This window comes from Macaca fascicularis, chromosome 7 (genome assembly GCF_037993035.2).
Source record: "Macaca fascicularis isolate 582-1 chromosome 7, T2T-MFA8v1.1".
Classification (NCBI taxonomy): domain Eukaryota; kingdom Metazoa; phylum Chordata; class Mammalia; order Primates; family Cercopithecidae; genus Macaca; species Macaca fascicularis.
Genome location: NC_088381.1, coordinates 38563303 through 38590161, shown reverse-complemented (window position 1 = coordinate 38590161; position 26859 = coordinate 38563303). Strand labels below are relative to the sequence as shown.

The 26859-nt window shown below is 39.8% G+C and overlaps 2 protein-coding genes across 7 annotated transcripts in view; one reads left to right on the top strand and one right to left on the bottom strand.

Annotated features, from left to right (window-relative positions):
* Positions 1 to 1915, bottom strand: C2CD4A (C2 calcium dependent domain containing 4A). The gene is made up of 2 exons (XM_005559703.5): positions 1804 to 1915; positions 1 to 1310 (listed from the first exon to the last, which is right to left on the bottom strand). Exon 2 carries the CDS (start codon positions 1279 to 1281, stop codon positions 166 to 168), a length of 1116 nt encoding a protein of 371 aa, XP_005559760.3. The 5' UTR covers positions 1282 to 1310; positions 1804 to 1915; the 3' UTR covers positions 1 to 165.
* A 6378-nt stretch (positions 1916 to 8293) lies between these two features.
* The window catches only part of VPS13C (vacuolar protein sorting 13 homolog C), a 189598-nt gene continuing 171032 nt past the window's right edge, over positions 8294 to 26859 (top strand). For all 6 annotated transcript variants that reach the window (XM_005559702.4, XM_015452896.4, XM_005559700.4 and 3 more), the window contains exons 1-3: positions 8294 to 8467; positions 21564 to 21607; positions 24289 to 24331. In XM_005559702.4, the coding sequence (XP_005559759.3) occupies positions 8368 to 8467; positions 21564 to 21607; positions 24289 to 24331 (187 nt within the window). In that variant the 5' untranslated portion in view covers positions 8294 to 8367. The remainder of the gene's footprint in view (positions 8468 to 21563; positions 21608 to 24288; positions 24332 to 26859) is intronic.

Genomic DNA, 26859 nt, shown 5'->3' with positions numbered 1-26859 from the left:
TGGAAAATATCATATCTTTTACTGGGATAGTTAATCTATAATCATCTCTGCCAGTGTTGGACTGAAACAGGCCTGATGAGAAGAACAAATACACGTTTATTTTGTACCACGCGGCTGTCAGTGTCCGGAGTCCCCTGGCAGAGCGCCCCGGGGACGGCTGGGCCCTCAGAGCAGCAGGAGGGCGCCCAGGGACAGCTCACCCTGGCCCAGCAGGCGGCCCCGCTCCCGGCCGCGGCCCTCGTCCCAGGCCTTGACGCGAACAGCCAGGCGGCGCACCTCGTCCTCCGAGAGGCCGTCGAAGCAGAAGTCCTGGTCAAAGGAGGCCTTGCGGCTGCGCCCCACCACAATGCTGCATTGCTGACGCGCGGTGCCCGGCGGCCGCAGGACGAGGCTGAGGAGGCAGCGAACGGCGCGGGGCCCGGGGGCGCCTCCCGCCAGGCCCTCGGCGCGGAGCAGCCGGAGACGGAGGCGCCCGGTTCCCGGACAGTACTCAGCGGCCAGGCGCAGGGCGTCGCCGGCGCGGCCCAGAGCCACGGTGCCCTCGGCCCCTAGGCGCTCGGGAAGCGGGACCCGGCACAACGGCGGGCTCGCGGAGGGGGCCCGGGCCTGGAACTGGGAGCCCGCGCGGCGCTCCTCGTCCTCCTTCCCGCTGGAGACGGAGCGGATGCGGGCCAGGCGGCGACTCCTCCCGGCCCGCAGCGCGCGGCTCAGCAGCCCGTCGGGGACACGCAAGAGGCGGCAGCCGCGGGGCCGCGGGGCGACCGCGTCTTGGGGCGGACGGGGACCGCCGGGAGCCGCGGGGGCGGCCGGGCCCTGAGCTCGCGGGTAGCGCAGGGTCCCCAGGAGGGCGTCCGGGCCGCCGCCGCCGCCGATGCCGTAGGTGTGGGCCCGGGGTCGGGGCGCGGGCGCGTCCCCAAGCAGGAGCGACTCCTTGCGGCGAGTGTGCGGGCTCTCGAGCAGCACGCAGAAGCCGTAGGCGGTGCGTACACGGGGCAGATGCGGCAGCGACAACGCGGCCTGCGAGCGCGGGTCCCAGTCCGTGCGGCCGGCGCCCTCGTCCGTCTCTGCTTCTTCGACCCAGGAATTCCGGAATGCAGCCAAGGCCAGGCGGGGCACGAGCCGCGGTGGGATGCAGAACTCGGGGATGCGGTCCGGAGTGAGCACGTTTGCGCACGCGGCGGTGGTACGAGACTTGGCTCTGCGCGCCCGACCATGGAGAAGCCAGTCTCCACTCCGCCGAAGGCACTCAGGACCGAAGCGGAGTCGCTCCAGGCACCACATCTGGCCACACTCTGCTGGAGCTTGTCTGCCTGCAACGCACAAAGGCACAACGATCGTCAGAGCGAGCCCCTCGGGGTGCAGTAATTCCTGTCCCTTTTCTTCTATTAATACTTTCGGGGTGTTTCTTCCTGCCTTTCCCGAAACAGGTCAAACTGCCCTGCATGCTGCTGTTGCAAACTATTTTTCAGTGGGCGAAAAACAATTGTTTTTCTCTTGTCCTATCTCAACTCCGTTGTAATACACACTTTGGAGCTTGTTTTAATCTCTATCCGCCCTCGCTGGCCTAAGGCAGAGATTCACAAAATACTGGATTGTAACTTCAGTCGCTCTGCTCTCTGTGCCAACGATTGCCTTGCAATCGTTTCCTGACTCTGAACTATAGCTGTCTAGTCCTCAGCTAGAATTAATATAATTGTTATTCCTTCCGGGAAACTGTGGCTTGTTCTCCCCTTGCAGAGGCAAAGAGCCTCAGACGAATTCCCCCGGGGAATTAAGAAAGCCGATGGGTCCCTCCTGAAATACCTGAAGTCCTGCGTCAGATGGGTCTCTGCACCTTCCTGCCTGGGACACCGACCAGGAGAGGCGCTTAGCCGTTGGGAAATTCAAAGCGCGCGCGGCAGGGTTCAGCACCAGTGTTCAAGGACAGCCGGCCTGAGCTTTTATACTTGTTGCCGGGAGCGCGTGCCAGTGGGCCGAGCAGAGGGGCGCTGCCTGGTAACCTGACGCCAGGTCCTCCCCTTTCCCTCTGCCACGTGGCTGGATTTGCTGAGCAAGGCCTGGAGACCCAGTTCTTTCTCTCTCCGGCTTCAGGTGGAGGTGTTTTCCTCGGAAACCCGGAACAAGTTTCTGTTTCCTCACATGCAAAATGGTATTAAGTCTCTACTATACCGCACAGTCATTGTGAGGATCGACGGGCGTAATGAATGTGAACACGTAGAAGTACTCTACATTCACCATTAAAATGAAGACAAGACCGGTTTGTCTTATTCTTGCCTAATACCCTTCCCCAAATCCAGCTTCCCAGTTGTCCAGCTTTCTAAGTTCTTTACTTGCTTTCCGGTTGTCAATTCTGATTTTAGATGTTCTTTTCTGATTATAAACCACTCTGGGTTAGGGGGAACATTTCATGTCTTGATCGGGGTGGAGTTACAGAGGTGTATCCATATGTAAAAAAAATCAACTAGTGTACACTTAAGATTAGAGCACTTTATTGTGTGTACGTTATATATCAATTTAAAAAAAATCACAACCTACTTCTTAAGCCATGTGTGCTGATTTTTTATTGGGAAAATGTACACTTGCATGCATCTGGGCAGTTGGAATCATCCTTTGGAGATAACCACATCTGGCCTTTCTAGGCCATGCCCACCAGAGAGACCCTTTTCCTTCCTTTTGAAAACTAACCTGTGTTCATTTTGTAAGAGAATTGCTTCTAGTTAGCTCAGGCTGAAAGAGATCTGAGGCATTTTGTTCAGCGTTCAGGCAGATGTTTCTGCCTAAGATACTGCCTTGCAGATTATTCACTTATCTAAATAATGTTTAATGAATTAAATTGAATTCATGCAAAAGTGATTTCAGGATAGGGCATGTGCATTTTGTTTCCAGGACACACAAGCACTGTGCTAGATGATTTACATATAGTCTGTAGAACTGTCACAGAAACCCTGCATATTCAGATCATTCTTCTTTTATAGATGAAAACTGAGTCTCAGAGGTCAAGTACCTTATCCAAGTCACATAATGATGGGAAATGGAGGAAATAATACCTACTACTGGGTATAAATGAGCTGTTTGGGGAATTAATATAATAAAGTAAAATACTTTGCACCATGCCTGTAACATGGTAAGTGCTAAATACATAGAACTGATTATTATTAATAAAGAGAGAAGGAAAGTTGTAAAGTATAGTGGTTAAGAAAATTGGACCTGAAATCAGATCTACTGTTAATGCCAGAATGGTGGCTATGTGACCTTGAGCAAGTTACTTAACCTTTCTAAGCCACAGTATCAAATTTAAAATTCATAATAGTGTCAACCTACAGGGTTATCATGAGTATAAAGATAATGAATATGAAGAGTTTAGCATAGGGCCTGACATACACAATGTCAGATATAATATTATTATTACAGAAGACAGCAAATGCTCATTAGTTCATTCATTCAAAGCAATATGTACTGAATGTTTTCTGGATTCCAGCCACCATACTAGGCAAGTAGATACAGGTTGTCCGTAAAAGATCATTATCAGCTATGTAAATCTATACATGATGGAATAAAATGATGAAGATAAACTATTTGAATTCCATCTGGGAGAGGCAGGCGTGAGAAGAGACTACTGAACTTTATTTATTTATTTTTAAGACAGGGTCTCACTCTCTTGCCCAGGCTGGAGTGCAGTGGTATAGTCTTGGCTCACTGCAACCTCTGCTTTCTAGGCTCAAGCAGTCCTCCAACCTCACCCTCCCAAGTAGCTGAGACTACAGGCATGAGCCACCACACCTAACTTTTTTTTTTTTTTGGAGAGATGGAGTTTCAGCATGTTGACCAGGCTGGTCTTGAACTCCTGGGATCAAAGTGATCTGCCCACCTCAGCCTCCCAAATTGCCAGGATTATGGGTGTGAGCCACCGTACCTGGCCTGAACATTACTTATATGTTTCTAGTAGGAGGCAGGATTAATGGTTCTCTGGATTTACTGTGCCCTTGACTAGCTATGCCATTTTTTTTTTCCTTTTGAGACGGGGGCTCACTCTGATGCCCAGGCTGGAGTGCAGTGGCACAATCATGGGCACTTCAACCTCAACTTCCCAGGCTCAGGTGATTGTCCCATGTCACCCTCCTGAGTAGCTGGGACTACAGGCATGCACCACCACCTGGCTAATTTTTGTATTTTTTATAGACATGGGATTTTGCCATGTTGCTCAGGCTGGTGTGAGCCACTAAGCCCAGCCTACTTCTTTGTCTTAAAATCACCGCTACTCTTTGCCAAAATTCTTGGGCCAGGGCTAAATCTATGGGAAAAGTTTTACCAAATTATATATTTGAGGGCCATGTGCATGTGTTCTGACTCAGCTTTTCTCGTGAGACAAGGTGTTGTTAGCCCTGTTGAGAGCCCCTGTTTAAAGTGATTAGGAGCACATATCAGAGTTTACAGTCTGAGAAGTTGGCTGAAAAGTTGTTCAGCAAGTTAATGAACCTGTTTGAGCTCAAGTTATAAAATGAGGGTAGTAATACCGACCACATAAGATTGTTATGGGGGTTAAAAATATATGCATGAAAATGCTTGGCTGGCAGTTAAGCGCTGGCTAACAGCTATTATTATTACTATCATTATTTTATTATGAATGTTTGCTTGGCCAGGGATTAGGTGATCCACACATGGATTCCTTTAGAAACATTTTTCTCCTCAGGCAAGCAAAGCAGATTTACTTTGTTTTTCTTAATGATTCACCTTCTTTAGTAACACCTTAATAGCATTTCCTGTACATGATTTCTTGAAAATAGCAGAGATTTGCCATTGTGTGGCTGGTCCCTGTGACCCTGTTAAGCCTTATGTTTTACTTAACTCGGAAGCATAAGCCAACCACCCAGTACTTGGGAGGATGGTGTAACAGGGTGCCCGAAACACACAAATCTACTCAGAGGAAGACAGTCGCTGTTCCAAGCTCCCAGCTGTAGCTCTTGGAGCTGGAAAACAATTCTGTAAAGTGAGCATAAATAGATCATATACCATTGAGAACAGATTGCTCTAAGAGTAAAAGGAAATTAAACATTTCACAAAATATAGGAGGTTGAGTGTCAAGGAAAGCAAGAAGAGAGATTACAACCAATAAAATACCAGTGTTCTGACTTATGCACCTCGTTCAACACAACTAGAGTATGGAGTACTGGAAAGAATACAGAGCAGGGAGTCAGGACACTTGGGTTTGGCTTTTTGCTCTGATAGTCACTAACCTGTGGGACTTTGGGCAAACCCTTAATTCTCCCTGGCACTCAGTGTCTCCATCTGTCAGTTGAGGGGGTTGGATTAACAGGATGATCCTCCCTCTGGCACTAACATTCTACAATCCACTCCCGTGCTTTCTTCTAATTAACCTCCCTAACTTTTCCTGCAGTCCATGGTGTCATGGCTTATACTCCAGCTTTCTCCTCCATTTCCTTTCCCCCAGATTCTTTGTGCTTTTCTCCAAAAACTCTAGGGTTGGGGAATAGGGTATGGGTGGTGGTTAGTGTGAAGTTTTTTTTTTTTTTTTAAACATTTTTCAGTTAATTTTTAAGTGTCCCTAACCTATATTTTTAACAGAAATAATATTTTGCTCATCTGTTTTTGTTTAGTCTCTCATTGAAGTTTAGTTTTGTAATTTCCTTTGTTGTCATTCTCATTGTTCTTAAGCCAGAATGAAGGCAAGAACTAGAATTAATTAGAATGCTCATTTTCTTTAACCTCTGTATCCAAATTGTTTCTGATATAATGCCATACATAAGGGTGCTAATGGTGTTTCTTGACATTGGTTATAGTTTGTTTTAAATTGGGACTGTACATTTCTGACTTGTTAAATAATGGAAGATTTGGGGCATTACTGAATGCACATAATCAATTCCTTAAAACATGCTGAAAATGGAAAATGGTAAAATTTAAAGCTTTTTATACTATATGGTACTAGCATTTTTTTTTGTGCCAAAAATTTAGAGCCAAATTTTCCACCCTGAGATTTATTTTTTCTGCCATGAACCTTTCAAAGTAAGATCTCTGAGAATGACTAATAGCCCAGTGTTGATTAAATTGTATAATTACTGGAAGAGAAAAGGGTGGCAGTGCTCAGGGAAGCAAAGGAAATTAATATCTGCTGTGTGATTCTGGGTAAGTTACTTAACATTCCCGAGCTTAATTTTTCTATAAAATGAGGACCATACTACCTGCATTATTTACCTCACAGATCTTTTGTGAGGATTACACGAAAATGCCTACCTTCGCATGATGACATGACGCCTTACGAAGTATAAATAAGTATAAATGAAACATAAAACTTAATGATGCATATGAAAGCACATTTACACATTATTTTTTCAAAATTATAAAGTCATACCATAGAACTGTAAGGAATTACTTTATTAGACAAAGCATTAGTGTTCCTCACTTTTCCCAAAAGATTGTGCCTATTATTCCACCTGCTTGACCAAGCTATGTTGCCTGTGCCATCTTTCCTATCATCTTATACTGTTATTCATACATCCTTGGATTGGTTTCTTTAACTTTGGTACATGCCTTACGTCAACCAGAACATATATTGCTTCTTTACATTCCTCTTGGTGCATAGTCAGTGTGAATGTAAAAAGGAAGCGGGATTGTTAGGGTGTATGACGAGAAAGAATCTGGAGAAAGTTTGAAGACAGTGTTCTAAACACTGGGAAGTTATTGGATGTTTTTGAGCAGGTGACCCACTTAAGCTCACCCATGCTTTGGGAAACCAAGTCTGGTGTTCATGAGAATAGATTGGAGGAAGGAATAACTGGCCGCTAGGAAGTGAGTTTCAAGGAGATGGCGTGGTCCGGAAGAAAAACATGGAGAATTTAGGAAGGATGGAGAAAGCAGAATAGACAGGTTGGGCTGTTATTTGGTTGTGGATGGTGAAGAAATCCAAAGTGCTTACTAGTATTTTGTCTGTGTGACCAGCAGGAAAAACAAACGGTTAAAGATTTCTCTTCTTAAAGAAGACTGCAGTGTGCAGGAGTGGGAGAGGAAAGTGATCTTGCTGGTTAGAACTGACTGCGTCTTTCTTTGTACCTTAAATTTTATTTAATACACAACACCAATTGTAGCCATTTTGATTTTCTTTCTTCTCCAGTGGACCTTCAACTTAAGATTTTTCTTTGTGATCCTGTGCAAGCCTAGGTTGTTAAAGAAAAATACACGAGTATTTTCTCAGACACTTCCTCGTCGCAAAACACTTAATAAATGCTTGTGACTACAAATAGTCAGCATTTCTTAGGTTTCTTTCTGTTTACTGCATCTCAACAACTTCTGGAAGTGTATTTTAGGAAAAAATGTCCAGTTCTCTAAAGAGGTGTCAATGGGTGGTTAAATTTCACAAGGGTTGAAAGACCTTGTGGTATAAAAGCTCTGCTTTTAAGGTCGTGCTACATCAAAGACAGTTCAACGATAGCATGGAAGAAAGTGACACATAAATAACAAGTAACTCATACTTAAAAAGGCACTACTACGTTTTGTTTTTTATTTCTGTAATGAGATAGGTAACTAGTCAGTAGCTAGTGAATTAAAAGCGAATCTTAGAGAAAGAGAAAAGAATGAGTTTCCCACAAAACGCGTATATTCAGTTCTCATTCTATGATATCTGCCATTTGATGTGGTTCTGTTCCCTTCCTCCCACTTTTAAATTATTTGTCGCGCGCCAGTGGTCCCAGCTACTCAGGAGGCTGAGACAGGAGGATCCCTTGAGTTCAGGATGTCAAGTCTGTAGTGAGCTATGATTCCGCCACTGCATTCCACCCTTGGCAACAGAGCGAGACCCTGTCTCGAAAAAACAAAACAAAAAACCTGTGTGTTTTCAAGAAGCAGAGACCAAGCCCCAGGCGGAGTCGAACTCTAGGAGGACAAGAACGCAGTCGGTCCTTTTCCTCCACCTGATCCAGAGGTGCAAGGGTGGTTGCCTAGGTGACGCTCAGCGCACACTCCCGGCCCGGCGGCTCCGGACAGAGCCGGGAGGCGGGAAAGCAGAGCGGCCACATAGATGACCCTGTGCTCGGTAACTCTTGCCCTCCCTTGTTCATCTCGAAGGTCCTTTTTTTCTCGTGAACGGCTGCCGAGACAGGCTCAAGCTAACTTCCCCTGCGCGCCTCCTTCGGCACCCAGAGGGCCGGGGCTGCGAAGCCCACAAGGCCTCGGGATCACCACAGGGCCTCCGCAGCTACCGGCCGGGCGACGGCGCGCCTGCGCACAGGCGGGGTCACGCGCGCGGCGCGGGGGTGGGCCGGCGCCGGAGGGGCTGTCATTCGTAGCGCTGGTCGCCGCCCTTAGCTGCGGCCGGGTGGTTCCGGCTCCTCCCTCCCAAGCTGCCTCAGCCCCACCATGGTGCTGGAGTCGGTGGTCGCGGACTTGCTGAACCGCTTCCTGGGGGACTATGTGGAGAACCTGAACAAGTCCCAGCTGAAGCTGGGCATCTGGGGCGGTAAGCGAGAGGGGCGCGGCCGGCGGGCTGCGGGCGCTGAGGGCCCAGCCGAGGGCTGCTCCGTCCGGGATCCTGCCCGGGCCCTGCTCCCTCCGCCGCCCGAGACTCCCCCTTCCCGGTGCGGCAGGTGCTCTACGTGGGAGCCTCTGCCGCCCGCGGATTCTCGGGGTCCCAGTCCCGACCCCGGCTGGGGAGATGCGGTGGGATCCCGCCGGCGCTGCCAAAGTTCCCACCTTTCTAGTCCTCCGAGGCCAAGCCCTGGCCCTGCTGTGCCTGCCCTGCGCCTGCTGTCCCCGCCCTGCCCGTCTCTGTGGTCCTCTCGCTGCACTCAGCGTGGCCCGTTTGGCCCTACAGCATAAAGACAGCCCTTTCTATTTCGGTAGCGCGTGGAGTGAGCATGGTTGTCTGGTCATATACGCTCGAAGTGGTACTAAGGAAAAAGAAGAAGGAAATTGCATTTCGCAGTTATCTTCACTATCATTTTACAGGGAGCAGCAACCGGGTTCCTTCTCTTTGGGATTACCGGGTTTGGAGAGGAATAGGCAGATCTTTAAGAAAGGCGTGTGCTTAGGGATTCTTACTCACAATGCTTTCAGCTCCTGTGAAAATTATTCCTTCCTTTAATATTTACTTTTCCGTCAATACGAAGAGGATTTTGAATTTTGTTTTGGAGCAATAGAGAGAAATTCAAGCCTCGACTAGCATCGTCATTAATTAGGTGTCTGCTTGGTTGTATGCCCAGGAATTTATGCCAAAGTTTTTATCCTGGAGATTAAGTGTATAGAAGTATTCAATAAATAGTGTACTTAAACATGCACTCTTCAACAAGCTTAATCGTTTGCATGAATTACGTGTTAAGCTTTGAGAACTTTGGGACTTTCTCACTCCACAAAAGATGTGGGAAGTTTGTCAGCTTTGGAGGAAGATTCAAAAAACGACTCAAACGTATGGATCTGCTTTTAATTCAAGCAGCAACAAAGAGCTATAGACTTCCCCTGTCCACTAGGGTAACCACTAGCCACTGTAGCTGTTGAGCACGTGATATGAGGTTAGTGCTAATTGAAACGTGCTGTTAGCGTGAATTAAAACATCGTTTTGAATAAGTATTACTCCTAAAGAAGTAGGAGAAAAAATATAATACCTCTAATTTTTATGTTGCTTATGTGTTGAAATAATATTTGAATATATTGAGTTAAATTAAATATAATATTAAAATGTATTTCCTGTGTTTTTTAGTTTTACTTTTTTTCTTTTTAAACCTGGCTTCTAAAATTTATAATTACATATATGGAACATATAGTGGGCATTGCTGTTTATAGAACCGTGAGTGATACCCTGAATTGCGGAAGAGCCTGTTTTTTTTTTTTTTTTGGTTGTCTTTTTGAGACAGGGTCTTGCTCTGTTGCCAAGGCTGGAGTGCAGTGGCAAGATCATAGCTCACTGCAGCCTGCAACTCCTGGGCTCAAGTGATTCTCCTGCCTCAGCCTCCCGAAGTGCTAGGATTACAAGTGTGACCTGTAGTGCCTGGCCAAGAGCCTGTTTTTAATAGGTGGCTGATCATTTGATTGGTTCACTGTGGTTTGCCCAACAATACAATAGTCCCTTGGTATCTATGGGGGATTGGTTTCAGTACCCCTGACCATACCAAAATCGGAGGTTGCTCAAGTCCCTTAAATAAAATGGCCTAGTATTTGTATGTACCCTATGCACATCCTTCTGTATACTTTAGGTCATCTCTGGATTACTTATAATACCCAATACAAGTAAATGCTATGTAAATAGTTGTTCTGTTGTTTTTTAATTTGCATTATTTTTATTGCCGAATTGATATTTTTTATTTTTTTCCCAAATATTTTTGATCTGCAGTTGGTCTGTAGTTGGTTCAATCCGTGAATATAGAGGGCCTACTGTACATACTTTGTTTACATCCCCCCACCACACTCAATGCAATGTAAAAGAAAGGGAAGTAAAGAAAGAGATTTAAGGAATTAAATGACCAGCACCTTCTGCAGAAATGAAGTGTTTCTTCAGAATACTGGCAATATCATTTCCAGTAATTCCTTATAGTTTGTAAACATTTGAAATTCGAAAATGCACTGGAGTAGCAAATCTGAAATCTGAATAGGCCTAGTGAATGGTGTGCTGTGTTGGACAAGCCACTTACCTTATTGGGCCTTAGTTTCTTCATCTTAATTTAAACTTTTATAGAAAAAATATTTTAAATTCTGAAAAGTTTAAATATAATAATATTTTAAATATATTTTAAATAATATTTTAAATAAAAGTTTAAATAATATAATATTTTCATGTAATTACTCATATTTTAATATTATATTATGGCATATTTACTTTAGACATTTTCTTTTTCAGAAGATAAAATGTATGGATATGGTCAAAGGTTCCTTTGCCATCAAATGTTATTCTCCTTTATCTTTAAAATTGGAGGTTGGAGTAGGTAACATCTCTAAGGTGATGCCAATATCCTGTTCTTCTAATAATGGTTTTACAATGACATTGAGGAGTATACTGCATGAAGATTTTGAAGTTTTTCACAACTGAAATTAAAAATGTTGTAATTTTATATTATTTCCTCTTTTGTCTTTTTTTTTGGTGAAATCTAGAAAAGGAGACTTTCTTTCATCTCATTTAAAAATTTTTAGAATAAAGTATTCTGCCAGTGGCCAACATTAACTTTAGAATAGGCCTGAGCAAATAAACCCATTTCTTTCGCATGTTGTGTCCAGTGAGCATCCTCAGGGATTCTCCTAGCTTTATCAGCTCACAACTCTGCCTCTATAAAGTTTTACTGCCTTTTATTTTTGTGGTTGCTTAGAGAAAACTAGAAGTCACGAGCTTTTATCGTTATTGCACAATCTGTTGTTGATAACCCTAATTTCTCAATAAAATTGGAAGGCAAGATATCTGAGTTGATTTTTCCTGTTCTTTCAAAATATTGCTAAAGAAATTTGTCTTCAACTTTTTTGGGTATACAAATGGGAATATTAATTTAATAAAATAGCTGATATGATATCCATGATGTTGACAAGTTTTACAAAAAATTGAAAATTGTATATAATCTTGTTTGACAACTATTTGCTTTAGCAGATAAGGTTTACAGTTCACAGAGTTTTTTGTTGTTTCTGTTGTTGAATTTTCAAGTCTTGAGAAAGGGAAGAAGAATTCATCTTGTAAATATTTCACATACCTGATCTTACTATTCTTTGGAATCAATTGATAAACTACTTTGATACATCTTAACTGGAATATCTAACTAGCCTAAAGCAGTGATTTTCAATGGGAGGTGACTTTGTACCCAGGGGATATTTGACAGTGTCTGAGACATTTTTGGTTGTCACACTGAGGGAAGAGGTGTGCTATTGGCATGTAGCAGATAGACCCCGGAGTACTAAACATTCTACAATGCAGAGGACAACTTCCTGCAATGAAGAATTGTCCAGCTCAAAATGTTAGTTGAGAAACCCTAATCTAAGGAGAAGACTGAGATTGTCTTCTGCGTTTGTAAGGGACCTCCTGGGTGCAGAAAAAATTGTAGTAAGGAGTTAGAAAGGACATGGAAGAAGTAGATTACTCTTATGAAATCTATAATTCGAGAGAGAAATTGATATCTTAAGTGACTGAAAGGTATCATGTCAATAAAAATGCATAATCATTGCTTGGGTGATCTTTGGAAGTAGTTTTAAGAATTGAAATATTGTGTTTACATGATTTGGAAAAGATCATACTGTGCATATATTCATATATATATATACAGACATTCATAATGAAATTTACAATTAAAAAAGGTTGAGAGGCTGGGCGCCGTTGCTCGTGCCTGTAATCCCAGTACTTTGGGAGGCCGACGCAGGCAGATCACGAGGTCAGGAGATCGAGACCATCCTGGCTAACACGGTGAAACCCCATCTCCACACACACACACAAAAATACAAAAAATTAGCTGGGCATGGTGGCGGGCGCCTGTAGTCCCAGTTACTCAGGAGGCTGAGGCAGGAGAATGGCATGAACCTGGGCGGCAGAGATTGCAGTGAGCAGAGATTGTGCCACTGTACTCCAGCCTGGCGACAGAGCGAGACTGTGTCTCAAAAAAAAAAAAAAAAAAAAAAAAAAAAGTTGAGAAGGTTGGGGAAAATTACTGGAATGTCCAGAATCAGGAAGTAATCTTTAGATGTTGCCTTTAAATTTGAGAAGCAAAGCAAATAAACATTGTCTTTCTGTTTCTATTCTTTATGGATTTAATGCCAAGCAATTCTTACGTATTTTAAAAGTAATTTAAGCAGAATTTCCTTTTAAAAATCCTTGCCACTGTGGATAATTGAGAGCTTGATTATTTATTAGCTGTGGGATCCTGGGCACAACATTTCAATTCTCAGTCTCCTAATCTGTAAAGTGGATATATAACACTCAATGTATTTGTGAGATAGATTATGTCAAAATCTTTTGTCATTGTTGATGATATTATAATAATAATGATTAACAAACCTAGCTGGGTAATGGAAAACAGTCTTTGTTTTATTTTCATAAGGATGTTTCTTCTAACTTCAGACTTTTAGAGGTATTAATCTTCTTCTTCTTTTTTTTTTTTTTTTTAACTTTAAGTTCTGGGATACATGTGCAGAACGTGCAGGTTTGTTACATAGGTATACATGTGCCATAGTGGTTTGCTGTACCTATCAACCCATCATCTAGGTTTTAGGCCCTGCATGCATTAGGTATTTGTCATAATACTCTCCCTCCCCTTGCCCCCACCCCCTGACAGGGCCTGGTGTGTGATGTTCCCTTCCTTGTGTCCGTGTGTTCTCATTGTTCAAATCCCACTTAGGAGTGAGAACATGTGGTGTTTGGTTTTCTTAGAGGTATCAATCTTCTATTGAGTGATAATTTTGTGTAGAGCTCTCATTACGTGTCTAAACATTTCTTATTTTCCAAACAAATTTCTTTAAAATAAGACCCCTATTTGCCTTTGAATTTATGCTTATACTTTTACAGTATTACCTGCCAGCTAGTTTGTAAGTCAGGCTTTCAAGGTTCAGAAAAGTGCCTGGTGCGTATGTACTGCCTACGTAAGTAGGAAGGTTCATCTAGATTTTTGTTCGCCACAAACTGGTACCAAGAGATAAATTGCATAGCCCTTAGCTATTGAGATGTGTCCAGGATATAATTGTTTTAAGGGTAACATATTTGAAAAGGTATGTTGAAATGCCACATCTTTTGCAATTTGATTTGAGTAGTATTGTTGCAATGTAGAAGCTTTGTCAATTTGATTTTTCAAAATGATTTTCTGTGCAGTCAGCAGGAAAATCCTCCAGAACTCAGAACTCTGTTGTTGTCAATTGCACTGGACAGGTGGAATCAACATAGAGGCTGTGATATGTTAGATACCAGGGTGACTCTGGTGACCAGGAATAGAAGCCAAGTGCAATGCCCTCAGAATCTGTGGCCCTGCACACAGGACTGAACCTGTGCTCTTTACTCTGCTGTCCTTTATCCCACTCCTGACACTTCCCCTTGAGCTGCCAGATATTGTTGGAGCAGCGCGGCATAAGAAAGGAGAATGAGCACTGGACTGGGAATGAGCCAACCTCTTTAATCTTATTCCATCTCTGCTTCCGTCTAGTTGTGTGGCTTTTGGCATGTCTCTGACAAGTGGCCCTTAGTTGCTTATCTGTAAGTGAAAAGGTTAGACAAGGTCATCTCTTCTGTCTTTGAACTTTTGTGATTTGAGCAAGGCAAGAACAACGTGAGATCCTTCATTGGATGAGTGGTACTGCCGCTTCCTCCACATTCATAGTGAGAAAAGGTAGTTAAATAATGTATCTTTATCTTTCATTCTGCTCTTCAACTGATATTGGTGAGTAAGGAGCCACAGTCAATGACAGTGACAAGATAAATGAAGTTCCAGGCTCATGCTGATATACTGTGTATATATATATGTGTATATATAGTATATATTAGACTATATATTATATAATTTAACAATATTAAGTATATCTAACATATACTTAATATATTATATATCATTTAATATACTGTAATATATTGTCATAAGAGGTACCTGTAGGGCAGCTTGAGAATGAAAGAAAAAGCAGCTCTTTTTGCTTTTTTTTTTGGCTTTGACACATAAAAGATGGCAGTATCTAGGTATTTCTAAACATGTAGAGGGATTTTCTTTAGTCTTTTCCTCCCAGCCAACACTTGGTGTAGTGGAGGCCACATTTCTCATTAGCTTGTCCTATTGCATATAAAATAAACAATAATGAAAAGGTTGATAGCGTAATATATATTTAGGCTCAGTTACTACCAGTTAAAGCAGTGCATAAAAATTTAAATTTAAGCACCTTTTCACATATTTAAGTAGCATTACTAATTACAAATTCACTTCTTTTCTAGAACTAGAACTGAGAATTGGTGCTTTGGTAACCATTCTGCTAGGAAGCTCTACCACACTACTCCATATTATAGGATCCCTGAAGTGAATTGAAAGGGAGAAAGTTCAGTGGTGATGTTGCAGCTTTCTACCTTTCTTTGCCAAAACTTCCTGTTTCAGTAGGGAAATGGGAGGAGTGAGAGTCAGAAGTGTTTCCTTTACTTTTCCTGTCTTCCTCTCTGAAGACAAAGTCACTGTGAACTCATTAAAAGGAGTCTAGATTGGTTAATTTGGGTTGACTAGCTAGATTCATGTGAAATGAATAGCTATAATATTTTCTTTGGTATTCTTTGCTAAAACATAAATCATTAAAATAATTTGATTCATGCTTTAAAAAACTGTTCAATCGTCTACTTTAGCTCACCTCCTTGGAAAATGAATGTGTCAGAACATTTGGATATGCTTTCAAATAAATAATGTTTATCTTATAGATACATAAACAAAATCTTAAAAAATAAGTACATAGCATTCTTTATTTCACTGTTCTTTATATGCAAAGCTAGTTTCATGGAGTATAGCATGGTGTTTTTGTTTGTTGGATGGTTTTTGTGTTTAATCGCAGTTTTGGATTAACCTCTATGTTTTATATTAAGAACGTTGACCTGGGAGTCGGAGACATAGATTCTATTCTTAGTACTGCCACAAAAAAATTGTATAACCTTGGATAAACTACCAGATCTCTTTAGACTTTAATAGCTTCATGTATAAAGTGAGAGGGGCTTAGATTTGAAAATCTTATGGTCCCAAATAGTTCTAAATCATAACTTGAGAACTTCTGTCTTTTGAGGAAAAAAATAGATTTTTAAAAAGTGCTAAAATGACCATTTTGTAATACCATCTCCTGCATCTGTTTTTCCCCGTGGCACTATCTTTTCTTCTGGTTATACTCTGAACATAACCCACTTGACTGTATCCTGCCTTTCAGCCTGTGCCCTTGTTACACTAATTTTAGTTATCCTTTTTGTTTTGGATTTTTTTACATCTCTTTGAAAATACAGAGACCAAAAGTGGAAACAACAACCACACTGGCCTGTGAATGCTGAGTCTGATTCTTTTATGGCATTTTTGTTTTCCAGGGAGGTAGAATTACCTTCTAAATTAAAATCCTGCGCCCTTTATGCTCTGCTATTTGGGAGAACAGTGTTGTTCTGAACATAGCATTGAGTGTTGTAAGATTTGAGCCTTGGGGCTACCACTTACTATTAGGTTGCCATAGAATTCTTGGGCTAGTCATTTAACCTCTCCAAGCCTCAGCTTCTATTGCTTAATATATACAACCTGTTTCTTGCCTAGGAGGCTGTGAGGATCAAGTAATGCTATATATCTGAAAGTGTTTTCTAAAATATAAAGATTTATGATCTTATTGTAGTTGTTTCCACCCCAGTACAATATGCATTCTGGAGTCAATATTTATTGAGTACCTACTCTGAGGAGAATCAGTAAAAAGTTTATAATCAGACTGGGGATTTATATAAAGTTAAGTGTTAAGTACCATAAGAAAGGTATAGCCTGAATTTCTGCAAAAGTTTAGAGAGATTATTTCTGGTTGGAGGTATTTAACAATAGGACTATATTTCTTACTTATTTTGTAGGCCACTATGTATTTAAAAAGCCATTCTTGGACTTAGGCAGGCTTTTCCATATTGTGCCAGTACCATTTGATTTTTGTTTATAAATATACTAGCTTGGTTGTTTTCTATAATTTAGCAACTATTTCTACTTTTTTATTTTTTGCAATGACTCCAACTCTTTGTGTCATTAGCTAATTTACTTACATTTTCATCTTCTGGTTCACTGAAGAAGAATACTAAATTTTGATACAGGATTTACCCTTTTAGTGTTTTTTTTTTTTTTTTTTTGAGACTGGGTCTTGCTCTGGCTCTGTTGCTGAGGCTAGAGTGCAGTGCCATGATCCTGACTCACTGCAACCTCTGCCTTCCTGGTTTGAGCGATTCTGCAGCCTCAGCCTCCCGAGTATCTGGGATTACAGGTGCCTGCCATCATGCTTGGCTAATTTTTTGTATTTTTTAGTAGAGACAGGGTTTCGCCATGTTGGCAAGGCTGGTCTTCAACTCCTGGGCTCAAGTGATCCAATCGCCTTGGTCTCCCAAAGTGTTGGGATTAAGGGCATGAGCCACCGCACCTGGCCCTTTTAGTGTATTTCTTAAAATGTCTTTCAAGATTGGCTTTGAAACTATGGTGACTTTCTTTTTTTTTTTGAGACGGAGTCTCGCTCTGTCGCCCAGGCTGGAGTGGAGTAGCGCGATCTCCTCTCACTGCAAGCTCCGCCTCCCGGGTTCACGCCATTCTCCTGCCTCAGCCTCCCGAGTAGCTGGGACTACAGGCGCCCGCCACCTCGCCCGGCTAGTTTTTTGTATTTTTTAGTAGAGACGGGGTTTCACCGTGTTAGCCAGGATGGTCTCGATCTTCTGACCTCGTGATCCGCCCGTCTCGGCCTCCCAAAGTGCTGGGATTACAGGCTTGAGCCACCGCGCCCGGCCGAAACTATGGTGACTTTCTAGCAGTGTATGCACATCCAAAATATTTATAGTTTATTAATGAGAATCATATGGGGTCTCTTCTGAAGCACAGCCTACTTACTAAGCATACTGTCTAGCCTCCTCTTGTGGGCCTGTCAGTCCAGCATAAGGGAGATCACTTCACAGAATTTCCTTGTCTGTCACCTTAATCTGTTTAGACTTGGCAAGATTAGAGCCGCTTGATTGTGGGATTGGCTTTAGAGCTTTCCTTGCTGGCAGAGTTAAGTTTATTCATCTCCAATTATTAGTCACCATATCCCGGTTTTTTTTTTTTTTTAAGATTAGACACAAATATTTACCCTTCCTTCAGTTTTTTTGAGAACTTTCTATGACTCCTATGTGTTCTTAGCCCTGGTGATCTGGCTATAGCAGTAAAGTTATTTACATTGTATAGTATTATTATGTTGTCTTAAGGTTGAAAAGGAAAATGAAATCTTTTTCATCGGTGTTCAGTTAAATATAAAATGGTTGATTTTTAGGGGAGATCTGGTTTAATCTTGGTCTTATAAATTCTTTTTCTTTAAACAGGATTTCTGGAATTCATAGGGTATGGAATGACACTGCTGCATATTTATCAGTCAGAATAGCATGCAGTTTAGTGGAGAGTACTTGTTAGTCCAGTGCCTTACCAAGATAAGTGCTCATCTACTGGTTGAACGAAGGAATGCACTTTTACCTCTTTATACTGGTGCCAGTGTTAATCTGAATTATACTGCTTATTCTTTTCCTATTCTTTGTATTAGAACTAGAGCTCCTCCTTCAGTGCAAATAACCTGGAGAATGTATTATGCTTATTTCACTGTTATAGTTACTGTTTGTTAGATAACATTCACATTTTCAAAGAGGAAGTATGCATTTGTCAGACTGGGTGGCAGAAATAGATACTTCTTTTTTTGTTTTTTTGTTTTTTTTTCTGAGATGGAGTCTTGCTGTCGCCCAGGCTGGAGTGCAGTGGCACGATCTCAGCTCACTGCAACCTCCGCCTCCTGGATCAAGCGATTCTCCCGCCTCAGCCTCCCAAGCAGTTGGGATTACAGGCTTACACCACCATGCCCATGCCCGGCGAATTTTTGTGTTTTTTTTTAGTAGAGACGGGGTTTCACCATGTTGGCCAGGCTGGTTGCAAACTCCTGACCTTGTGATCCACCTGCCTTGGCCTCCCAAAGTACTGGGATTACAGGTGTGAGCCACCGTGCACCAGCCAATATTTATTTGTTATTCTTATGTGTCTGGGGGTAAGGCAATACTAGATATAGAAAAAATTTATATAAAAATATTTAAATCATATTGACATGGGAATTTACTTTTGTTTTGTTTCTGCATTTTCCTTCTTATAATTTCCATAATAATTTCACATAAAAATAATATCTAATCATAAAAACTAGAAAATACTGAAAAACATTAATAAAAAATCTATCTTTAATTCTACCACCCAGTAGTAATAATAAGTACGATCTCTTTTTGTCTGGCAGTCTGTCTAAATATACTTGTCTGACTCTGTTAGCCATACTAGTAGTTTTCAACATTTCACATCTTAACTACCACCTGCTATCCTACTACTTGATCAAACAAGTAACGTGTCACTGCAACAGAAACAGCCCATTTTTTATAAGTATATTTATATTTTTACAAACATTGTGTTAGTGCCTTAACAATTGTTATAAAGACTTCATCCCCAACGCAGATGATTTCTGATCACTCCTGGTGACCCTTGGCCCACCAATTGAGAATGACTAGGTAGAACAGTCAGAATTTATGAGCAGAGTTGAAAGTCTGCATATGGCCTTAGATCTTATTAAACTAGTTTGGATGGCTTCAGATAGGCAGTACCATCTGTGCAGATTACCCTGTGGGCTAGAATAGATTTCTCAGTTGTAATTTTGTGTCATTCATCATGTGACAGATTTGAATCCAGGAATATTTGTTTTCATGTAATTTTAGTGCATATATAATATGTAAGGACTTTTTCCCCCGGTTGCTGAACACACTAGTCTTCCATGACTACTTTATTATTCCTACATCTGGGCAGTGATGATATCCTGTCAAATCTGCCTCCAAAATAACTCTTTACTGTGACTCTACCTCTTTGATCCTGAAGTTACTGCCTTATTTTAGGTTTTAATTTCTTTTCAGTGTATTATAGAAGTTTCCTGACTGACTGTATTCTTTCATTTCCCTCCTACTATGTACTATAGTATTTTCTTACCATTTGTGAAGTTTTTTCCTCCTTTTCTTCCTTCATTATAGTTTTTGACAATTTATTTTAGAAAATTTGAGAACTGTACATACACAGAAAATGAACTTTATTACATAGAAATAACCAGTGTGAGCATTATGGCATCTGACAGTTTTTCATTTTTTTCTGTGTATGTGTGGAATGCACACACACTTGTGCATGTATAGATACTTTTAAAATTAGGTCAATCTGGGCATTCTTTTACTTTTTAAAAACTCAGTATTCTATGAACAAGTTCCCATGTCTTTCTACTTTTTTTTGTTTATTTGTAATATAGATGTATTGTGAGTTACGCCTTCTTGCTGGACATTTAGATCTTTAGGTCCTTCTTTCCTTGCTTTCCTCCCTCCCTCCCTCCTTCTGTCCTTCCTTCTTTCCCTCCCAATACTGAAATATCCTTGTAGCTAAATTGCTTGGACAGATCAATAGTTATTCCTTAGGACAGTTGAGTAATGATTCTAAAATATCATAATCTCTGTTTTATATATTTTTTCTCTTTGTTTTGGTGGGTCTGGAATTTTTTATCCTGAAAGCTCTTCATTAGTCTGGCCCTTGCCTACCTTTCTGAACTAATCTTGTATCCTTTTATTATACCCTTCAGTTATACCAATACATATGTGCTTTCTAAAGTGTGCCTTACTCACACTTACCTATTTGCCCTCTTTTCTTATCCACCCAGTAAATACTACTTAAGCCTTCCAGCCTAAACCTATGTGTGTTCTTGATTTCCCTAGGCAGTTAGGTGGCTCCTCCTTTTCATCTTGTGTGCACTTCTATTGGAATATTTCTAAAATTTTAGAGAATTGTTAGGTTGGTGCAAAAGAAGTTGCAGTTTTGTCATTAAAAGTAATAGCAAAAACCGCAGTTACTTTTGCATAGTCCCCTCTGCTAAGCTGTTTGAGTGCCTTCATAGCAGGGGTATTGTTCTAGTAATCTTTCTCTTTCCAGCACCTAACATATAATGGGTGCTTAATAAATGTTTGTTTAATAATTTTGAGATCTGGGAAAAGCAGATCTCTAAAATGACGTAAACAAATCAAATATACTTTTAAATTTACTCCAAAATACCCGGAAGAAAAAGTTACTTGATTGAAAAATATTAATGGGGAGTATAGCTACTATAGGTTTTAAAAAATAAATGTGTCATAAATGATTAAGAAAACATATAACAGCAATTTATGCCTGCATTTAATGTTGAAACTATAGTTTTATTAGCCTTAACATAATTTAAGTGAAATGAAAACTTTTTCCTTAAATTTTTATGTGAGCATGAATATTTAACTATTGTGTATCAACAAATATAGGAATAGTGTTTAAAATTTGAGTCATGTAATAGTATTTTTATAACTTAGCATATGAATATAATAAAAGTTGGACTGATTAAAGAATATTAGAAGCACATACAGTAATCATTGGGAAGGTAGAATGTTTGGAGACATGAAAGACTAACACCATGTTTCTGAAGAAAATGTTAATTGATGCCATATTAAATAACCCAGGATGATTGATCTGACCTTGTAATGATCTCTTTGTATCTTGAGATTTTGGCTTAATCATTCAAAATGATGGCTACTTTCTTTATCTTAAAGTTCTTCTGTCCAAAAAGCTCTAACTTCTTTCCCATTGTTTGTTTAAATGTTAGCTAGTTTAGTATTTTATAATTTCTTTTACACTGGATTAACCTATAGTATGCTACAATTAATAACTCGTGAGCATATATAGCAACTGTTTTGTGCTGGGAGCCTCTTAAGTCAGCTTTGTTTATCATTGTATTCTTAACACTTAGCACAGTTTCTTAGTGCTTGGCACTACATTATGATAGATTTACTAATTGGTATGTTGTAATATTTTTCCTCTGTTTCTTTTTTTTTTTTAAAGGAAATGTGGCTTTAGATAATCTACAGATAAAAGAAAATGCCCTGGTAAGTTTTTTTTTAACTATGCTAATAACTCACTTAATTTGCTAAGTTCTTAGAAACCTTTGCTTACTAGGCATCTGATACCAGATACTAGATAAAGTGATGGAATCACTCAAAGGATTACTTGTTTAACTATTTGCTGTTGGAAAGTCTGAGATTAAAGATTTAGAAATTGTTTCCCCTAATAATCAAAATAATATCTCTTGGAAACGGAGTGTTTCTCCTTAATCTAATTTGACTATATAGTTTTGTAGTTGACTTTTTCCCTATAGAAATATTTTCCTTCGGAAGTATCTTTACATATTTTTGAGCTAAATGAGGGCTTGATTTTAAATAACATAGCTAATAAATAATTATATTTTGGAAATATATTGATGGTCTAGCCTTATTATAGTAATATTAAGAGGTAAAATAGGATTTTCTGGACTCCAGCTCCAGAAAGTAATTTGTGTCATTTATTGTTGAGTTGAAAACAAGCAAAACAATGCCCTCCCCCGCCCAATTAGGTTTCTGTTTAGCTTATTCGGCTAAATGTGAGTTTATGAAGTCACTTAATGAGTTTATTGTTTAATTTTTACAGGTTTCTAACCTCTTATTTTAATTTTTTTAATTTTGTGAGTTGGAGTCTCAGTCTGTTGCCCAGGCTGGAGTGCAGTGGCATGATCTCAGCTCACTGCAACTTCCGCCTCCCAGGTTCAAGCAATTCTTCTGCCTCAGTCTCTCTAGTAGCTGGGATTACAGGCGCGTGCCACCACGCCTGGGTAATTTTTGTATTTTTAGTAGAGATGGGGTTTTGCCGTGTTGGCCAGGCTGATCTCCCAACTCCTGACCTCAGGTGATCCACCTGCCTTGGCCTCCCAAAGTGTTGGGATTACAGGCGTGAGGCACTGCACCCAGCCTAACTTCTTAATTTCTTTGATCTTTTAGCATGAGTTTAATAATCTGTACAGTGGAGTTAATTATAAAGCAATATAATATCTCTGTGTCTTTGTGGCTTGAATAAGATGAGAAGCAGAGCCTGGCCCATAGTAGGTACTCAAAATATTTAAATATTTTTCTCTTTTTTATATAGGATGCTACAACTTTTTAAATTTTAAACAAAAATTTAGACCTTCTGATTCTGTTGTTATAGATTGAAATAGAGGTTTTTTTTCTCTATTTATGACAATATAAATAGAATTGTAGTGACAGGATATATATCTGACATACTTAGGAGACAAATTATTTGAACTCTGTTTTAGCCTAATTCAAGTTTTGGTTGTAATTAAATATAATAAACTCTTTTGTAATTTATATTTTTAATTCAAAGTAGCTTCTTTCCCCAGTTAAACCAAATTGATGAGTTTTTAATTTGATATGGGTTCTTTACATTTATTTTGTGTGAAAATTATTTCAGGAGGATTAAAATGAGCATGAGACCACCTTTTTGTAGTTTGCTGTTTGTATCCTGTATAATGTGAAGTCCCTTGAATTTATCTTTCCTGTCCTCCCGGAGGACAGAGCTGCTCTTATTGGTAGCAAATAATTTTTTTTTTTTTTTTTGGTCTGAAAAAGACTTTTTATCTAAAGCTGTTATAATAGTATTCTGTTCAATTCCTGTTTACATAGAGTTCAGACGTAATCAGATGATCAGGTAAATTGATTATTTCAGTTAATTATTACCTATATTTTGGTGGTCAGATTTTTATAGTGTTAGTATATATTAAGTTACAGCTAACAGAAAGGCTGTACTGACTGGTTTAATTTTTAATAATTCTAAAGACTCAGATGATCATTATGGATATCAGTTATTGTTTAGTATTCTTTGAACAAAAAAGGTTATTTGAACTTTCTAGTTGTTTGGAATATAGGTAGGTGAAAGTTTATTATTATTTATTGGTACCTGTCTGTAACTTATCTAAATGAAATGCTAATTTGGTAAATAATACATTGGGAATCTAGCTTTTCTAAGATTTTTTAAATTTATTCATTTACTAAATATTTGAGAGAGAACTGTTGTTCAGTATTGTTTTCAACTAATTTATGCAAAAAGACTCTTCTTTTTTCTGTTCTAGTATTTCAGATAAACATTGTCCATGTGTTTAAATTCATTTGATTTGATTTTAATTTCCATTTGATTTGGTTTACTTAAAACAAGTAACCAGTTTACCTGGTTATTTACAAACTTTTTCTATTTTTCCTATTTATCATTTTGTTTCTCTTGTGAATTCTTTCTTTAAAGTCAAAGCTTAAGTTATAAATTTTTTTTTGAGGCAGAGTTTCGTCTTGTCACCCAGGCTGGAGTACAATGGCGCGATCCCAGCTCACTGCAACCTCCGCCTCCTGGGTTCAAGCGATTCTCCTGCCTCAGCCTCCTGATTAGCTGGGATTACAGGCACCTGCCACCCCACACCAGGCTAGAGATGGGGTTTTCCCATGTTGGCCAGGCTGGTCTCGAACTCCTGACCTCAGGTGATCCACCCTCCTCAGCTTCCCAAAGTGCTGGGATTACAGGTGTGAGCCACCACACCAGGCCTATAAAACGTTTTTTGGGCTATAAAACATGTCCTTTATGAATTATTCAAATATGGAAAATTTGTTTTTTTTTTTCTTTAGAGATGTGTATTTAAATGATCACACAAAAGTTATTTTTGGGTTGGCTTAATAATTTAAGATGTCCTTTACATTTTCTCTTTCTTCTGAAGAGTGAATTGGATGTTCCTTTTAAAGTCAAGGCTGGCCAAATTGGTAAGTACTTTAGTCTTCATTTGAATTGTTCTTAGTCCTTTCCGTTTTCTATTTTGCTTGTGTTATTTAACATAAAAAAATTTGACTAAAAGTATGAGAGTTTTTTTTTTTTGCGTATGTTAATTAGAGCTTGTCGAGTTCTGAGCCTAATGTATATTACATATAAAACGTACATACTTCTATTTTTTTATGACGAGGTAGAAAATAGAAGGGTATTTGAACTGCAATTGCAGTCTTCAGGCTTTGGTTCCACCACACAAAACATACCTTCATTTTCAAATTAGATTTCCAAGTTTTATGTGCTTTTTCTTTAAATGTAAAAGTAGTATAATTTGCAAACTCTAGTAGATAAACTGTAAATGTAGCTTATTTCCTTCATGTTTTGTTCAACCATTTTCACTTGATATATTATGCAGCAATGTGGTATGGAGGATATGTTTTGGTAAGTACAAAGTCTCTCTCTTTGCAGTTAAACTCCTACACTTAAGACCATCTCTAAGTAAATATATATCTTTGTTGAATACATTTTTCAATAGGAAATTTAATCTACCAAGTCTTCCCATCTAGTCCATGCTATCTGGTTTTTATTTTTATTTATTTATTTAATTTATATTTTTAAAAATTTTGGATTTAGGTTGTTGATGTGTATGTTTGTTACATGGATATATTGAGTGACAGTAGGGATTGGCTTTCTAGTGCATCTGTCACTCAGATATTGAACTTTGTATCCAGCAGGTAATCTTTCAACCCTCACCCCCCTCCTTCAATCTCTACCCCTTTTTGGAGTCCCCAGTGTCTATTATTTCCATTAAATTTTTTTGTTTTTAATTTTTGTGGATACATAGTAGGTATATATATTTATGGTGTACATGAGATATTTTGATACAGGCATGCAGTGTGTAATAATCACATCAGGGTAAATGAGGTTTCTGTCACCTCAAAGTATTTATCCTTTCTTTGTGTTACAAATAATCTAATTAATACTCTTTTAGTTATTTTTAAATGTACAATCAATTATTGTTGACTGTAGTCACCCTATTGTGCCATCAAATACTAGGTCTTATTCATTTCATCTAGCTATATTTTTATATTCATTAACCATCCTCCCCTGTTACCCTTCCCAGCCTCTGGTAACCATTGTTCTACTCTCTGTCTCCATGAGTTCAATTGTTTTAATTTTTAGTTCCCACAAATAAGTGAGAACATGTGAAGTTTGTCTGTTTGTGCCTGGCTTATTTCACTTAACATAATGACCTCCAGTTCCATCCACGTTGTTGCAAATGGCAGGATCTCATTCCTTGTTATGGCTGAATAGTACTCCACTGTGTATATGTACCACATTTCTTTAACCATTCATCTATTGATGGACACTTAGGTTGCTTCCAAATCTTGGCTATTGTGAATAGTGCTGCATTAAACATGAGAGTACAGGTATATCTTCAATATACTGATTTCCTTTCTTTTGGATATATACCTCGCAGTGGGATTGGTGGATCATATGGTAGTTCTGTTTTTTTTTTTTGTTTTTTTTTTGTTGTTTTTATTTTAGATGGAGTCTCACTCTGTTGCTCAGGCTGGAGTGCAGTGGCACGATCTCGGCTCACTGCAAGCTCCGCCTCCCGGGTTCACACCATTCTCCTGCCTCAGCCTCCTAAGTAGATGGCACTACAAGCACCTGCCACCATGCCCGGCTACTTTTTTGTATTTTTAGTAGAGATGGGGTTTCACTGTGTTTGGATGGTCTCGATCTCCTCACTTTGTGATCTGCCTGGCTCAGCATCCCAAAGTGCTGGGATTACAGGCGTGAGCCTCTGAGCCTGGCTGGTAGTTCTATTTTTAGTTTTTTGAGGAACCCCCAAATTGTTCTTCATAGTGGCCGTAATAATTTACATTGCCACCAACAGTGTACAAGGTCTTCCTTTTCTCTTCATCCTTGCTAGCATTTGTTATTGTCTATCTTTTGGATAAAAGCCATTTTTACTGAGTTGAGATGGTAACTCATTATAGTTTTGATTTACATTTCTCTGATGATGTGATGTTGAGCACCTTTTCATATACCTGTTTGCCATTTGTATGTCTTCTTTTGAGAAATGTCTATTCAGATCTTTTGCCCATTTTTAAATCAGATTATTAGATTTTTTCCTATAGAGTTGTTTGAGTTCCTTATGTGTTCTGGTTATTAATTCCTGTCTCTTGCTTGCCCTGGCAATGTCTCTGTGGAGCTCAGTATACTGCAAAGGCCACTATGCATCTTTATGTCTATGTGTACCCATTGTTTAGCTCCTACTTACAAGTGAGAACATACAATATTAGATTTTCCACCTTTGAGTTGATTTACTTAAGATAATGGCCTCCAGCTTCATCCATCTTGCTGTAGGGGACATGATTCCATTCTTTTTTTATGGCTGCATACTATTCCATGATATATATGTATCACATTTTCTTTATCCAGTCAACTGTTAATGGACACTTAGGTTGGTTGCGTGACTTTGCTATTGTGGATAGTGCTGTTTAAACATATGAGTGCA

Coding starts and splice junctions, on each gene's coding strand:
- C2CD4A (XM_005559703.5), bottom strand. CDS start 1,281: ATGTGGTGCCTGGAGCGACTCCGCTTCGGTCCTGAGTGCCTTCGGCGG.